We start from the raw sequence: 16,627 nt of genomic DNA, 5'->3' as shown, positions 1-16,627 counted from the left end.
TAGTCAATGGGCTGTTTAGTTGGCCACAAACACCAAAGTAGGATAGAAATATCGGGGCCATTTCCATTGCTTTAGCTAAGGGTGTGTATTAAAGAGTCTCTCAGCATTGTCTTCTACATATAAGTGTTATCTGGGTGTGGCCTCAATTAGCAAGCTGGGCTGTTAGTAAGAGTCTCTAGTAAGGATTATCCGTCTTTAACCTCAATTTTCTTACCAACAAAATAAGGGGGTTGTTTGTATGACTTTAAGGCCCTTCTATCTCAAAACGCCTTTAATTTTGTGGCTGTTGATGTGTGTAGGCGATATTCGATCACCTTAACCACATTAGTACCATAAACACAGAATCAAATTAAATCCACAATCAAGAGGAATAAATAACCAAAAGGCGGTATTGCACTGTATTCTCCAGGGTAAAACCAGGCTGCAGAGAGGGGCTGCCGAGCCATCCAAATGGGGGCTGGGAGAGAGACTGTTGAACCGGGGCTTCTAATGCCCTTATATCCAGTGATTTGAGCTCAGAAGAGGTAACGGGACAAGAAACTGTGCAAAAGGAAGAATTTCGAAGGAGTCACAGTAGGAAGGCGCCACTGCTGTGCATTGAGGGCCATCAGTGGGCAGTGGGGAGGACCCCTGAGGGGTGCGGACAGCTTCCCTGTTACACAAGTGGGCGCGGGTGGGGGGACGCAGGGGCTGGGGCTCACGGGAGTGCATGGTGTGTCAATAACGACAGCCATTCATACTTGAGAGCAGCCAGTCTTCATGAAAAAGGTGTTCTTTTCCTCAAAAAAGACATAGTAGACATAGAAAGTGATGATTGTTTCAGAGTACTTGATATCCGTCTCTCCCCATCAGTGATAGGGGGTGGCTCACGTCCAAGTGAGAAAACTCTGCCACAAAGCACATCTGTCCGGCGGCGGCAGCAGAGCAAGAAACGCATCCCCGGAGTGGGTTCCTGGGGTCGCAACAACCACCCCCCCCCCCCCCCCCCACAGCTTTCCAGGCTGCAGCTGGTCCCGCTGGCTGGAGTTTAAGGATGGCGAGGGAGCTCGCTCTCTCGAGAATCGCACAGGACAGGTCCCTCGTGAAATTCCACGTAGATTCACACTGCCGCACGGCCTCAGGCACGATCGGATCGAAGGCAGGGAAGAACCAGACCAGCTGGGAGCTGGTGAGCCTCCGGCCAGAGCAGGAAGGCAGGCAGCGGGGGCCTGGCGGGAGGACCCTGCCTCGGGGTGGCGGCCGGGGCGCTCTGCGTCTCAGAGGACACGGCCGTCACTGGGGCCCGGGCTCCGAAGGGACGCCGGATTTCCGAGCTTTGGGAGGGGGCGGGGGTGGGACTTTGGCTTCTCTTCGCACGGGCCGTGGGGGGGCGATCTGAGGGAGCAAGGGGAAGGAGACATGAGTCCTCTTTCTTCCTCGCCCTGCCGTCTCCTCCACATTTCCCACCCTGCGTTATTAGCTCCTGACCAACCTTTGCCAGGTGGGAAGGGAAGGGAGACTGACTTACCCCCCACCCGCCCCTTGTTTGCCTGGAGTGTGTTCTACACCCAGCACTGCTCTGTCCCCAACACGTGGGTACTGGGCGCTCAATAAAACATTTGTTAAACGAGCGAAGGAACCCTACCAGAGGCCATTCCGGAATGACCGTCACTCACGCAGAAGTAAATTCCCAAATATAAACCGGAGCTCGGCCTGTCTCCCCGCTCCACCCTGGGTGGGAACAGAGAATCGCTCTCGCTTCCACCCGATGAGAAGGCCTCCCTGCACCCGCTCCTTCCCGCTCACAGCTGCCCTGTCTCCTATGGTCTCAGGAATGAACCAAGACTGGACCAGGGACAAGTCCTGTGGGAAACCTGTCCCCTGAAAAGCCTGGAGAGGCCAGGGCTGCGTTCCCACCAGGGTGCCCTCCGGCCCCAGCGCCCCTACCTCCGAGGAGTTCCTCTGGCTGCTTTTGGGGGGCGGGGGAGGAGGCACAGTAGCAGTCACCGGCGCATCTGTCTGCAAAGACGGGGAGCCTAGAAAGGATGGATACAAAGGGGATGAAGACAGACAGAATTCATCAAGGAATCTCATGGAATTCCTGGTTGCCATGGTGACACCTGAACCAACTGGCCACACGGCTAAGCTCCTGTTCCGTGCTTTTGGTGGAGGGAATGAAGATCTGCTGATCCCAGCGCCCTTAATTCTCTGGAAGGCTTCCCAGGAAGTTCTGCTGTAAACATCCCCCTGCTTGTTCAGGGTTTTCACCATTAAACTGATGATGAAAACATTTCCCAAGACTGAGGGTACTGCTCTGCTCTCTGACGTTCCCCAGGTGCTTAATAGGTGGCTTGTAAACACGAGTTAAATTGAACGGAACGGAACTGTCTGTTTTATCCTGGGTGTGATACCCACTTCCTCCAGGAAACCTCACCTGCTCCTCCCTAGCTCTTGGTTGACCATTGTCTCGCACTTGGCACAGTGACTTACCCCTGCAGTGCTCCCCTGACCAAGGGTGCCTTGGAATCCTCCTCAGGCCCGAGGACTGCAGGTCCCCAAGCCTGGCCACAAGGAGCTTACGGGTCTATTTCTTGCCCTCACTTTGGACCCTCCCCTATTAAGGTACAGTGCTATCTACTCAGTAGGTCATAAGGAACTTGCATCCTCTCTGGTCCCGCCTGGATCTACCTCATTTATCCTATATAATAAAAGGATAATATGCAAATTGGCCCTCACGCCCTCGCTCAAGATGGCCACCACCAAGTGGTCAAAGATGGCCGGCAGGGGATGGTAGTTGTAGGCCACCAGACCAACAGGGGAGGGCAGGTGGGGGCAACCAGGCCAGCAGGGGAGCAGTTAGGCATTGATCAGGCTGGCAGGGGAGTCGTTAGGGGTGATCAGGCAGGCAGGCAAGCGAGCAGTTGGGAGCTAGCAGTCCTGGATTGTGAGAGGAATGTCCAACTGCCCTGAGGGGTCCCAGATTGGAGAGGGTGCAGGCTGGGCTGAGGGACACCCCTCCCCAGTGCATGAATTTTGTGCACCAGGCCTCTAGTATTTTGATAATTGACACCCCTTGGAGCACTGTAAAGAAAAGTTTAATGAGTCCTAGCAACATGAGGGCTCCTTGGTTTGGCAATGACTAGTCTAACTGTATTATACCCATGGCCACTGAACTGAACCAGCTTTACAATAGATATACCTTGTGGCTGTTTTGGTAAAAAATTGCCGGGATTCATAAACATATTCCACTCTTAGTAAAATGAATATAAGAAATTTATATATAGGAAAACTTATTGCCCTAGCTGATCTGGCTCAGTGGATAGAGCATCGGCCTGCGGACTGCAGGGTCCCAGGCTCAATTCAGGTCAGGGGCACATGCCCAGGTTGCAGGCTCCACCCCCAGTAAGGGGCGTGCAGGAGGCAGCCAATCAATGATTCTCTCTCATCATTGATGCTTCTCTCTCTCCCTTTCACTTCCTCTCTGAAATCAATTAAAAAACAAAACAAACACACTTACTTAGGGTCCTGGTAGCTTTAGGAGTGAGGGGAGGCGGGCTCACGGGTGTTGACGGAGGAGGTGAAGAAACATGAAACGGTGTCAGCCGATTGTCCAACAGCTGGAGACTCTTTGGCCTTTGTGCTTTCCTGGTGGGGCTCTGGCATGGGGGTGGAGAAACAGAAAAATGTTCTCACTGTGAGGACAGCCTCACAGCCTTGTCTGCTGCGGTGAAACTTGTTAAAGGCAGAATTCCAGGAGCCATTTTAAGCTTAGCACATCACCATGAGGGGGGCACCTGGCAAAGGACTAACTAGCAATTCCTGAACCACAGAGCATTTCCTGGCTGGCTGTGGACTTGACTTTGACCACAGCTGGATTGTGTCATTTAGGCTGGAAATGAGCCACCCTGATTCTCAGGGAAAGCTGGTCTGGCCACACTTGATGTGGCTTTATGGAAGGAAACGTACCTTTTATTTATTTACTTTTTAAGTTAAAAGAAATGACAATGTTGAGACTGACTCATGGAACATGGTGGCGAGAACCACATGTTTACACTGTGGTACAAGATCCCACACCATTGTTGGCTTAGATTCTCTGTCCGGGCTTTTCTCTGCACAGGCTGAGAACTGCCCCTGCCACCGGCTGTGGGTCCTGGAAGCCATGGCTAGGCTCCTGTCTGCTGACTCGGAGCTGTGAGGGACTGGCGATGTCCCTGGCTACAGGGAATGCTCTGGGAAACCTCTGCTGCATCCCCCCACCCTTTTTTTTTACCATCAGATCAGGTTCTGGCGCTCTCTCTGCAATGACCTGGGACTTGCTCAGGCTCCATTCTTTCCTCTTGGACTTGCTGATGCGGTTCTCACTGTCCTCTTTGAGGGACACGTCTTCCACACGGGCACCTGACGAGGCCCTGCGCTCCACAAGTGGCTCCAGGACCGACCTGGCAGCGGAGAACACGGACATATCACAAAAACACTGGTCACCTGACGGTCCAAATTCACTCCAAAAAGACCAGGGGTGATGACTCCTGAACCTAATCTTGACCTGTGACCTCCCTCCAGGTTCTAAAGCTGAATTTCCAGCTGCCAACTGAACTTCTCAAGGTAAACATGTGCAGAAGTCGGACCATCCAAAGTACTGGAAGAAAATATTAGTGACTATTTTATCCCTGGAAGAGAAGGTCTTATTAAACTTACGGGTAAAGACAGAAGTCACAGTAAAAGATCAATGGCCTGCTTTGCGGAGAAGATAACAGCATATGCTCTGGAGTCAGACAGCCATGTTTAAACCCTACCTATACTCACTTGTTGGATGACCTTGGACAGATAACCTTGTTATGCCTCACTTTCCTTATCTGTAAAATGGGGGTAATGATATTACCTTCCTTGTAAAGTTATTACAAAATAATCTGAGTATTCCTTAAATGGTTTTTAACAGCAATGATATATTTCCAAGCCCAGTAGTAAATGTTGATTCAAGAACCATAATTAGATCCTATGTATAGAGTGGGAGAGTTTTATGAGAAACAGGAGAGTCTCAAAGTAATTCTCCACAAATTATTTTTTACAAAGGGAAGAATAGTAACCACACAGAAAAGAAAATGAACAAAGCCTTAACCACATGACCAATTAACATCACCAATAAGGGGGAAAGGACATAATGTGCTTCTGGATATGATACCGGAAAAGAACTCATCACACAAAATTGTAGAACCTGAATCCTAAGCGTAAGGAAACGTCACACAAACCCGAGTGAAGACAGGTTCCCTGAAACAACTGGCTCATGATCTTCAAAGATGTCAATATTGTGAAAGACAAGGAAAGGCTAAGGAAACTGTCCTAATAAAGAAATAAGAGACATAGCTAAATACCACATATGATCCAGATTGGATCCTGTGCCTGAAATTGCGATAACAGACATTGGAAAACTGACAAAACTGCAATATGGGTTGTCACTTAGAAGTACTGTGTGAATGTCAAGTTTCCTGAATTTCCAGGCTTTTCTATAAGCAGTGGTTATCTATATAACAAAAGCCTAAGAGACCTTTATGACAGAATGACCAGAATGACTGCTTGCTATGATGTGCACTGACCACCAGGGAGCAGACACTCAAGGCAAGAGCTGCCTCCTGGTGGTCAGTGTGCTGCGCAGCCAGAAGTCTGGCTCCTGGCTGGCGAGTGCAATGGTGGTGGTGGGAGCCTCTCCCGCCTCTGTGTCCGCGCTAAGGAGCAGCGAGCAGGCAGCGGTAAGGAGCGAGGGGTCCTGGACTTGAGAGGGCGCAGGCCAGACTGAGGCACACCCCAGTGCACTAGGATAAGATAATATGCCTCTTCTGATAGTATGATGTAGGTAACCTAAGCTCAAATGGCACGATGGGGTAAGAGGGAGGGGGAAAGACAGAGAAGAACAAATGTGCCAAAATGTAAAAAAAAAAAAAAAAAAAAAAAAAAAAAAAAGGGGGGGGGAGAGGGAGAGCACAGTGGGGAGGCTTAAAAAGACACATCTTTATGATGGGTATCATTTAGAGCTTAGGAATGGGTATTTAATTATTTATTTTTTAGCCCTCACTCAAAGATATGTTTACTAATTTTAAAAGACGAAGAAACATTGATGTGAGAGAGAAACACTGACCAGCTGCCACCTGTACGCACCCTATCTAGGGCCTGAACCCACAATCAGGTATGTGCCCTGATTGGTCTATGTGATCATGCTCCAACCACCTAATCCATCCAGCCTGGGCTGGGATAGGTATTTAATAATTCCTAAGTTGATTTAAAATTGGTAGGTTTTGCTTCATAAAAATAAGAAGTTTGGAGGGATGCACAGGTAGAGTGCAGAGGGCTTTTAGGACAGTGAAATCATTCTGCAGTGGGGCATATCCGCCGGAAAATATGGTATATGTCACCACACATTTACCAAAACTCAGGATGTACGACACCAAGAGTGAAGCCTAATGGAAACTATGGACTTGGGATGGTAATGACATGCCAATATCGGACCTCAGCTGAACAAATATACCACTCTGGCGGGGGATGCTGACAATGCGGGGGGCTGTGCACATGGGGGCAGTGTATGTAGGAACTCGCTGCACCTTCTGTTCGATCTTGCTGTGAACCTAAAACTGCTCTGAAAATAAAGCCTATATAAAAACACAACATTTTTAGTATAAATAAGCCAATATAAAAACAGCTATCAGCTCTTAGTATTTAAAAATGAAAAGCTTCTGTTCAATAGAAAGCATCATTAGCAAACTAAAACGATTTGCTATACATATTTATTTTTTAATTGCTTTGAGGGAAAGAGACATCGACTTGTTGTTCTACTTTCTTCTCCAAGTATTGGTTGCTTCCTGTACGTGTCTGACCAGGGATCGAACCAGCTGGCAACCCTGATGTATTAGGACGATGCTCTAACCACCTGAGCTATCTGGCCAGGACTGCCATACATATTTTTGATGGCAAACATTTTTCATGTATGAGAACTTTTACAGATCAAAACGGGAAATATGAGTAGTTAAAAAACCTATCAAAGGATATAAACAAGTATTTCATAAAAAAATGTCCAAGTGATTTTAAAAATTTTAGTGTCACTAGTTACTAAATACACAAATATTAAAACAAGATATTTGAAGGGGATAATCCAGAATTTTTTTTTTTTTTTACATTTTATTTTGTAAATTTTCAAATATATTAAAACGTGGAGATAATATAATAAACTTCTCTATATACATCAACAGTGATCACTTACAGCCGTCCTTGTTTCCTACACACCCAGTTTCTTCCCGCCCCCGTGGATTAGATGGCAGTGACTCTTGGACATCACATCATCTCATCTATAAATATCTCAGCACCTCTCTCTATAAGACAAGCCCTATCTTCATAGCTTAACAACAGTCCTGTCATCATTCCTAAAAAGTTAATAGTTTCATCAAACATCCAGTCAATGTTCAAATTCCCTGACTGTCTCATAATTGTTTTTGTAAATGGGTTTGTTTGAATCGGGATCCAAACAAGATTCACTCAGTGTATCTGCATTGGCCAAGTCTCACTTTGGTACCAAAAGTAAATGTTGGAAAGGAGTTACTCCACCCTCCTGGCAATGAAAGATCAAACCCTTACCCGTCGGATCCTGGCCTGGAGGAGGCGTTATCGGATGAGTTGGAAGAGGTGGAAATCACAGAGGACGTCACCGAGGTGACGGACAGTCTCCGCAGCGTCGACGACATGATGTAGGGCAGCACAATGGACCCCGTGCGGCTCTGCTTCCTCTCCGTCAGGTTGGGTGGCTGGAAAACATGTGCCCCAGTGTTAGCTGGCCCAGAACTCAGCCCACATGAAGGAGTGCAGGCCCCCTGCTTGTCTGGCACCCCATTCTGATTGGTTGGTGACTGTGCTGCCTCAGTTGTTAAATAACGAAGCACTTACCTTCTTATTTATAAACACAACTTATGTTAAACCTACTGTGTTTCTAAGACTAGGAAAAAAACCCGCCATAATGTGCTGTCAGCCACATGAGAGAGAAATAACCAATATGTTCCACCCACCAAGAAAACAGCAAAATCCTCTGCCTGCTTTGCTTCTTTCGGGCATTAAAAAAAGTGGGATATTATAAACATCATGTAGCCAAAGAGTAAGTTGGGATGATAGTACTGGTCTAGTGTTGTCTCATTGGACATAATTTACCACTGACCAGCCTCTAAATCTCACCCCCACCCCATCCCACCCCACAAAAGTGGAATATTGGCCTAATAGAAAAGTTTTAGACTGAAACTGCCAACCTGATACTCAACCTGGTGAATCTCAGAGAGTAAAGGGACACTGACCTACTTTCGTGAGAAATCTCTCCAGTACGACATTGAACCCTACATGCCACCGTTTCAAATGTACACACTATGCCGAAACCAGTTTGGCTCAGTGGTAGAGCGTTGGTCTGCGGACTGAAAGGTCCCAGGTTCGATTAGGTCAAGGGCATGTACATTGGTTTCGGGCACATCCCCGGTAGGGGGTGTGCAAGAGGCAGCTGGTCGATGTTTCTCTCTCATTGACGTTTCTAGCTCTCTAGCTCTCTCTCTCTTCCTCTCTGTAAAAAATCAATAATAAAAAAAAATATTCAAATGTACACGCTACTGTTGACCTGTGTCTAATCGAAACCAAACTCATGAGGTGAAAGTCCCAGTCTGCCTGCCATCTAGGGATTTGTGTGGAAGACCAATTTTCCCAGGAGAAAACTCCTAACCGGTGGTAGGTTAGGAGGCAAATTTCAGGAATTCATGACTGAACACTCAAATGACGGAAAGAGATGATCAAACAGACTCTCTGGAGTGGAGACGGAGGTATGGGAAGAGAAGAGAGAAGTGCAGAAAAGTCTAGAGCTTGATTTGAGGAAGATAATTTGAAAATCGGAGGTTCTGGAATAAGGCAGCTAAATAGAGCAGGTGAACTCACGTTAAGAGGAGCAGATAAATGAAGTTGGGACCAAGCAATCAACTGTTGAAAAGGTTAGCACGTGCACCCCCACCCGACTTCTCAGGAGGAAAAATAGAAATTTGTAGCTGTGAGAAACGTGTTAGAATGGTCAAAAAATTACGGAATCGGCTACATGCATTATAAATCTCCTTCACAATTCTTTCTCACTTCAAAGGTGTGAAGAGTGCAAACATCATCAAAATAAAAATACATTAGAAAAAACTGTAAGAACTGGGCTAGACAGGATAGGAACAACCAGTGTCTGGGATCAGGGCCACCTCAACTTCTAACAGTCTTTCTCAGAGCGCGGGCCCTGCACCAACAGCAGCAGCACCTGGGAGCATGTTAGCGGGGAAATCCTTGGGCCCACCCAGAGCTACTGAATCAGCAACTGTGTTTTCACAAACCTTCCAGAAGGTTATGAGGGTTGTTCAGGTTGGAGAAGCCCTCGGCAGCACAAGGATGGTAGAAGGTCATTAACAGTAGGCCATGGCTTCTCTGACACACACACAGACACACACACCAGCTCCCCCCCCTCCCACCCCACCCCATATTTTCATGCCACCTACGCTACTTTGACTCATTTGGCATCTGAAAAACCGGTCAATACTGTAACAGGTAAGAGAATAGAGAAAGCTTAAAGGCTACTTAGACAAAGCCTACCAGCGTGATAACCCCGTAGAGCTTTTCCACCTTCTCCTTGAGTTCCCGGAAGCAAGAGGACAAGCGGTTGTGCAGCGGCTTGAGCTGCTCCGTCAGCTTCTCCCCATGGATGCGGATCCCCTCTGTCAGCAGGGGCATCTGGAAAAAGGGCATGGAAAGACAGCAATGTGGTTTTGGAAGAGGGATTACAGATCTGGGGAAAGACGGGGGCTGGGGATGTACAGGTAAACCACATTTGATATCACAGCACATATCAAATGAGAAAGCTACTTGTCAGTGTTGTGCTTGGGAGCTGAAAGCCTTGAGTAAACGAAGCAGGGGAATGCACACACCAAGGACACAGGCAAGCCCTGAACTGGGAAGGGCTGAGCTCCAGCCTTTCTGGAGATAAGTAACTGGCAGGTTTAAGCCTTCGTTGGCGTGGATGGCCGCATTCTCTCCCACTGTTCGCTGAAGGAGTGAGGAAGAGAAAACAGGCCAACCTCTCTCAGGTGGCACAGGCCTTGAGTCTCATCTCTAAAAAGGCCCCTCTTCACACTGTGAGTCTAATGGATGCTATTCCCAGGTCGCTTTGCCAAACAAGCAGACAGACGGGCTGTGATTCCATGGTGCTTTTTTTTTTTTTTTTTAAAAAAGGAAAGTAACCCTAAAAGTGGGCCGTAGGTTTGAACCCAGAGAAGACATTAGACTCGTGCACTACAGCCGTCCACGGAGGGCAGTGGGAGCCACCAGCCACACCCCGCCCTGCACGTGGGGCACACCTGTAATGCGATCAGCCTCTTCAGCAGCTCGATCTTCTCCTGGTCTTCAGGATGCTCCTGCAAGTACTTCTCTGTAAAAAAGGCCTGAAAGCAGAGCACACAGGAGTGTTAATGAGAACACACATGGATCTGTGTATTTGGCCTTAAAGGAGGGGAGGGAGGCGGAGTAGGCTGAAACGTGCTTGTGTCCTATGTCATAAACCGGGAACGGCTAAGTAACAGCATAGCCCGCGTCCATAGCGAACAATTCAAAAAAGCAGGTGCTATCTTGTGGTCCTCCTGGAATCATGCAGTTTCTATCCAGTGTACATTCTTAATAACACACACACACACACACACACACACACACACACAATCAAGTAGTCAAGAGCAGAGAAGAAAGTCATTCTTTTTCTGGGGGGTGGAGGGAGAGTAGAGAAAGGAGGAAGGGAAAGGCACCAGCTCGCTTCCCTGTAGGAAGAGCCAGAATGTCATTCCTTAAAATAACTATTCAAAAAACTAAGAAAAGTCCAGATGACCATATCGAAAAGTTATGCATTAGATTAGGTATATAGGTATTATAAAGAACAGAGCAAAAAATTAACAGATTGGAGATGTGGCTGATGGGTTTTCTGCTCTACCACGTGGTACGGGCTGTACTATATTTTTTCCTATATTAAGTGAAGATTAATACCTGTACTTTATCACTAACCACCTATCCTAAAAGCTATTTTGAGGACAATATGAGACAAAGATGTAGAGAATTTTGAAAAGGTTAAATGCATTTATTATATAGCAAAATTACATCACCTATAACATAATCAATAAAAAGTCATAGTCCCATGGCCAAGGCCCTCAAACTCTAAATATAGGAGCTACATCGATCACCTAAAAGACAGAAGTCATTAGGAAAGAAAACGGAATTCTGTAGTGAACATTTCCAACAAGCGTTCACACTGGGAGTTATATATTTGCCCCCGTACCTTCATTTCTGAGCGTGCTTCAAAGAACTCAGGTATGTGTTCTCATTAACACTCCCATGTGCTCCAAGCCTAGGAAAGCCACCCTATTATATACAAAACGGGGGAGGGGGGGGGATCGGGGGAGGTACTAGCCAAACGTTTATTTTCAAGAGGATTCCAAAATTATTTAGCCACTAAAAATGTACCTAAGAATTACAAAGCCTGCCTCTATGAATTAGTTGGCCCTTAAACAAGGTGGGGTTTAGGGACACTGAACCCCACAGTCTAAAATCCCTAGAAATTTTTGATTCTACAGTGGGCCCTCCATGTCCATAGATTTAACCAACTGCAGGTGGAAAACAGTATTTTCACGCTGTAACTGGGAATGTGACTGTACTGCTTTCCATCCGCAGTTGATTGAATTCACAGATGGGAAAGCCAGGGATATGAAGGGCCAACGATATTAACGAAAACATCCAGCTGAGTGGGCCTGCACTGTTCAAACCTGTGCTAGTCTAGGGTCAACTGGATCCTTAACTGGCCTTCACAATTCTGGATGCATCCCCTCCATTGCAAACGGCGCCACACCAACGCTGTGCAGTGCAGCACAGGGGAGCACTCCTTTCGAGTGTCCCCTGAGCAGCAGCTACAACACTTGCTTGACCTAATTTGGTTGTAGAGCCTGGGCCAGCCTTTGTCCACACATCCTCTGGCCTATCGAGTCGGGGTGGGATTCCTAGAGGCTAATTCTAAACAAAGTGTGGCTCTGCCCCCACCCCCCACCCCGCCTCCCACACACCCCCTCTTCCCTTTCACCCTGGGAGGTGGAGGGGGAGAGAACAGCAGGTGAAGCAACCAATATGGTATGTGTGACTGATCTTTCAGTGACTTCTCCAGGCAATAGCCTAGTCCAGGATGGGTTGCTGAGAGTCTCCAGGAGCTGAGGTTGGGGACAAGCTTTTCATGCATTAATTTCACTTGCCCATTCGTATAAAAAAGGGGAGTGAACATCTCTCAGAGAAGTGGTAAGAAACTAATTCATCAGCTGCACAATGCCACAGAGGGGCATGGAGACACCCAGTCCAGAGGGGTCCCGAGAACTCAGCCTACCTTCTTTTTTTGTTAACCCTTACCCAAGGATATATTATCTATTGATTGTTAGAGAGAGTAGAAGAGAGGGAGAAAAGGGGGGGGGGGGAGAAAGAGAGAGAGAGAGAGAGAGAGAGAGAGAGAGAGAGAGAGAGAGAGGGAGATTGGTTGCCTCCTCCACGTGCTCCTGCAACCCAGGTATGTACCCTTGACTAGTAATTGAGCCCAAGACCCTCTGGTGCATGGGCTGACACTGTAACCACTGAGCCCACCGGCCAGAGTGACCCAGCCCACCTTTTCATAGTTGGAGTATCCCCCCATGACGGCCGGGTCTACGATGCCATTGAGCAGCATGGAGAGAGGGTGCACAGAGAGCGACCGGTCCCAGGCGTGCTGCTGAACGCAGTTGCTGATCTTCTCATTGGTGAGTTCCATGGTTTCTATGGCATTCTCCAGGGGACTAATCTCCTCCTGTGACAGAGTGTGGGTGGGGAAGGGCACGTTGTGAGCTCCACAGCAGAAAAAAGCCCAAGTATTCCCCTAACAAGGTATAAAATTCCCACCCACCAAAGAGGAGTGAGCTTTTACTGGTCAAGGTTATGTTCTTTGGGATACCACATTTATTTGAAATGGTGTTGTAAGTTGCAAAATAAGCTTGTAAAAGTTTCCTTTGAAAGTATACAGGTGGCTTAGATCTTGGAGCTATAGAATGATTATATTTTGAGGGCAAAGCATCTACAGAAATTTCAAGAAGGAAAAAAATTAGAGCTATACTAATGATTGTCTCTTAGGAAAAGCTTCCTTAGAAATTTTTGAGAAAATCAATGAGAACAGAGTAACAGGAGATCTGGTCCAAGACAGAAGCACCACCAAAAATGTCCACCAGGGAGAGGTTCCCTGCCTCTTCCGTGAGGAAAGCTGAAGACTTTGGCAGCCAGACAGTCGGACTATACACAGTCACCTTAGTGTGGGGTCTGTGGTTAACAGAAGTCAGAAATAGCAGGATGCAGTAGGCCAGTGGTCGGCAACTCATTAGTCAACAGAGCCAACTATCAACAGTACAACGATTGAATTTTCTTTTGAGAGCCAAATTTTTTAAACTTAAACTTCTAACACCACTTCTTCAAAATAGACTCACCCAGGCCATGGTATTTTGTGGAAGAGCCACACTCAAGGGGCCAAAGAGCCGCATGTGGCTCACGAGCCGCAGTTTGCCGACCATGGCAGTAGGCTATTAGGGCTGAATTTTAGATGAATATAAGATGTAATATAGATTCAGAGAGAGACTTTCTTGTAGAACTGTCTTCAAAACCAGATTTTAAGAAAAACTGCCTCCTTCCTCATTTTATCCATTATCATGGGTAATTACCCCCCACTCCAGACTTGATTCTAAGAGTCTCTGTCTAAAAATCATATTCATCCTTAAAGAATAAAGATACACCAGTGGTATGAGACATGCAAACCCCAGTTTAGATATGTATAAGACACAGTACTTGAATGCTTAGTTATGCACCACAGTTACAACGTGATTAAGATATAATTGATGGCTGGGAGGAACTTATGATTTCAGTGGGGTCTCAAGTCGCGTGAACATGGTAAGGAACTCATTAGGCAGAAGTGCAGGAGGCAATGGGCAAAGAGAAAGAACCGCTAAGCCAGCTTGAGGGTGTCAGAGATGGCTTTCCCGGGAAGCTGGTGCATATATGGAATCTGAATGGGAGCGAGTGAGGTTGACAAGTGGCAAGAAGGCATTCTGGGCAGAAAAATGCCCCAATTTCACAGGCAGTTGACATAGCATGGACTGAGCAGGTTAGTCCCAGGAGGTTCCATCGGAGATGTGGTGGGAGAGCTGAGCCACAAAGACCCTGTGTTAATGTGCTAAGGCAGTGGTCGGCAAACTGCGGCTCTCAAGCCACAGGTGGCTCTTTGGTCCCTTGAGGGTGGCTCTTCCACAAAATACCACGTGCGGGCATTCACGTACAGTACGATTGAAACTTCGTGGCCCATGAGCAGAGGTTGGTTTTCGGCTCTCAAAAGAAATTTCAATTGTTGATATTTGGCTCTGCTGACTAATGAGTTTGCTTACTACTGTGCTAAGGAGTACGGATTTTACACTCCAGAAAGGTTTTAGATATGAAACTGATATAACCAGGTTTTCACTAGGGAATTCACACCGAGGCATTGAGGAGAGTGGCCCTCAGAAGGCCCAGCCAGGGAGGCCAAGCAATGTTTTCTCAAAGGCATCAAACTAGAAGTGAATGGGGAACTAGACACAAGGTATAGGAGCTGGAAAAAAACAAAAAAAACAAAAAACAGATTTTGCCAAAACCGGTTTGGCTCAGTGGATAGAGCAATGGTCTGGGGACTGAAAGGTCCCAGGTTCAATTCCGGTCAAGGGCATGCACATTGGTTGCAGGCACATCCCTGGCAGGAGGGGTGCAGGAGGCAGCTGATTGAGTTTCTCTCTCATCGATGTTTCTAGCTCTCTCTCACTCTCTCCCTTCCTCTCTGTGAAAAGTCAATAAAATATATTAAGAAAAAAAGAAAACATTTAACAAATATTAAACACAGGCAGCTCTGGGGAGTGGCGATGATGGAAGAGTCTAGGGTGACTGCTGAGGTGCTTAGCTGAGAAGAAGGAGGAAAAGATCTGAGCGCGAAGAATGTGATGGACAGGGACCTTGAGGAGGCATTCCAGCCATGTGTCCGGGTGCTGGCAGGAGGGACGGCACTCGGCGGCCATAAAAGAGGCATTCACGGTGCGTGGCCTTTCGGGCGAGCACCATCACATCGGTTTCATAGAGGCGGTCTATCAGACAAGCGTGCTTTTTCTTTTCCTTCTGGAAAACGGAGCTGCCAGAGGAGCCTGGCCGAGCTCGTGAGAACCGGAGCGGGGATCTCACAAAGGCTCTTATTATATGTGGAGACAGAAATATTTTCCCGTGTTCCCGTTTCAAAGGACTCACTGTTGAAATCTGCCTGACTTCAAACCACTTGAGGATCCCAGGAAAGGTGTACCCGGTGGTATACGTGGTCCTTTCAATCCACATCGTCTGGTGGAAAGAAGAGGAAATGTTGGTCAGCTCCCGGGCGTTTAGAAGAGCGAAAAGCAAAAACTCCCTGGTTCCATGAAATGAGATTCCATTCTCAAATGCCCCCCTCGGAGAAAAGGCGGTATTTTCTCTAAAAATGTACTCATTCTGGATATTAAAAGCTGCAAGAGTCCTCCCGCTGGGCCCCCTCGCCCTCTGGATAGGAGGTTTGGGGGTGCAGAGAAGGGGTGACTGCTCACAGCCATAGAGGGGGCAGGACCGGAGGAGAGCCCAGTTTCTGGGCTCCTGGTCCAGTTTTCTACTTGGATGACAGCCTGCTGTCCTGGCAATAGGCACGCCAAGCCTCTGTCCCCGGGCCGCCGTCATCTCTGCGGCAGGAGCTGGGAGCTGGAAGGCCGCGATTTCGGATGTCAAGTCTACCTTTCTCTAGAGGCCGAAGGGCGGGACTCACAGCAAATTCGTTGTCCGGGTCCTTCTCTCCTTTCCGGAACGGCCGCGAATACTGGAACTGCTGCACTTCGTTGGCCCTGTAGTAGCTGGGGAGAGAGACAGCCACGACGTTGTCACAGCTCTTAGAAAAGGCTCTGTGATCTGGCTGCAACAACACCTGGGGAAGTGAGACATCCTCCCCACGCCGAGCTCTCAAAGCCAACAGCCTCTGCAGGGAGGGCTGACGTCAGCACAGTTTGATCTTACTGTACCCCTCCCATTTATCGCGTAGGAATCTACTCCACAGCTCACAATTTAAAGAGGTATGCATGTGTTTTCCGATGATCTTCGGTGACCCCGCTAGCGGTTCTCAACCTGCGGGTCACAACCCACAGGTTGAGAACCACTGCTGTAGAGCTTAAGACCATCAGAAAACACAGATATTTACGTTACGATTCACAACAGTAGCAAAATTACAGTTATGAAGTAGCAATGAAAATAATTTTATGGTTGAGGGTCACCACAACATGAGGAACTGTATTAAAGGGTTGTGGCATTAGGAAGGTTGAGAACCACTGCTCTAGAGGCGCAGACAGTGGAACACACAGGACCTGAGAGTGAAGTTCCTGAGTTCCCTCCATCTGCCTAAAAAACAAAATCCTCACATCCCTTTGCGTTACCAGGGTCTTGTCTTATACTGAAAATGGAATGGGCAGTAACTGTGGTTGCAATGTTCTTGTCCCCCCTA

At 47.6% G+C, this 16,627-nt stretch overlaps 1 protein-coding gene and 1 non-coding gene across 3 annotated transcripts in view; one reads left to right on the top strand and one right to left on the bottom strand.

Moving 5' to 3' along the window:
- Positions 1-256: 256 nt before the first annotated feature.
- DOCK5 (dedicator of cytokinesis 5) overlaps positions 257-16,627 on the bottom strand; it is a 191,695-nt gene continuing 175,324 nt past the window's right edge. For both annotated transcript variants that reach the window (XM_036450436.2, XM_036450437.2), the window contains 10 exons: positions 15,902-15,986; positions 15,364-15,450; positions 12,692-12,868; positions 10,368-10,451; positions 9,607-9,744; positions 7,597-7,763; positions 4,250-4,418; positions 3,497-3,635; positions 1,927-2,015; positions 257-1,374 (listed from right to left, as the gene is read on the bottom strand). In XM_036450436.2, coding sequence (XP_036306329.1) covers positions 1,273-1,374; positions 1,927-2,015; positions 3,497-3,635; positions 4,250-4,418; positions 7,597-7,763; positions 9,607-9,744; positions 10,368-10,451; positions 12,692-12,868; positions 15,364-15,450; positions 15,902-15,986 — 1,237 coding nt within the window. In that variant the 3' untranslated portion in view covers positions 257-1,272. The remainder of the gene's footprint in view (positions 1,375-1,926; positions 2,016-3,496; positions 3,636-4,249; positions 4,419-7,596; positions 7,764-9,606; positions 9,745-10,367; positions 10,452-12,691; positions 12,869-15,363; positions 15,451-15,901; positions 15,987-16,627) is intronic.
- Positions 8,078-8,190, top strand: LOC118726205. The gene has a single exon (XR_004990235.1). It is a non-coding gene; the product is annotated as a small nucleolar RNA SNORA23 (small nucleolar RNA).

This window comes from Pipistrellus kuhlii, unplaced genomic scaffold, assembly GCF_014108245.1.
Source record: "Pipistrellus kuhlii isolate mPipKuh1 unplaced genomic scaffold, mPipKuh1.p scaffold_m20_p_21, whole genome shotgun sequence".
Lineage (NCBI taxonomy): Eukaryota > Metazoa > Chordata > Mammalia > Chiroptera > Vespertilionidae > Pipistrellus > Pipistrellus kuhlii.
Note: the sequence above shows the minus strand (reverse complement) of the source record. Positions and strands in the feature narration are given on the sequence as shown.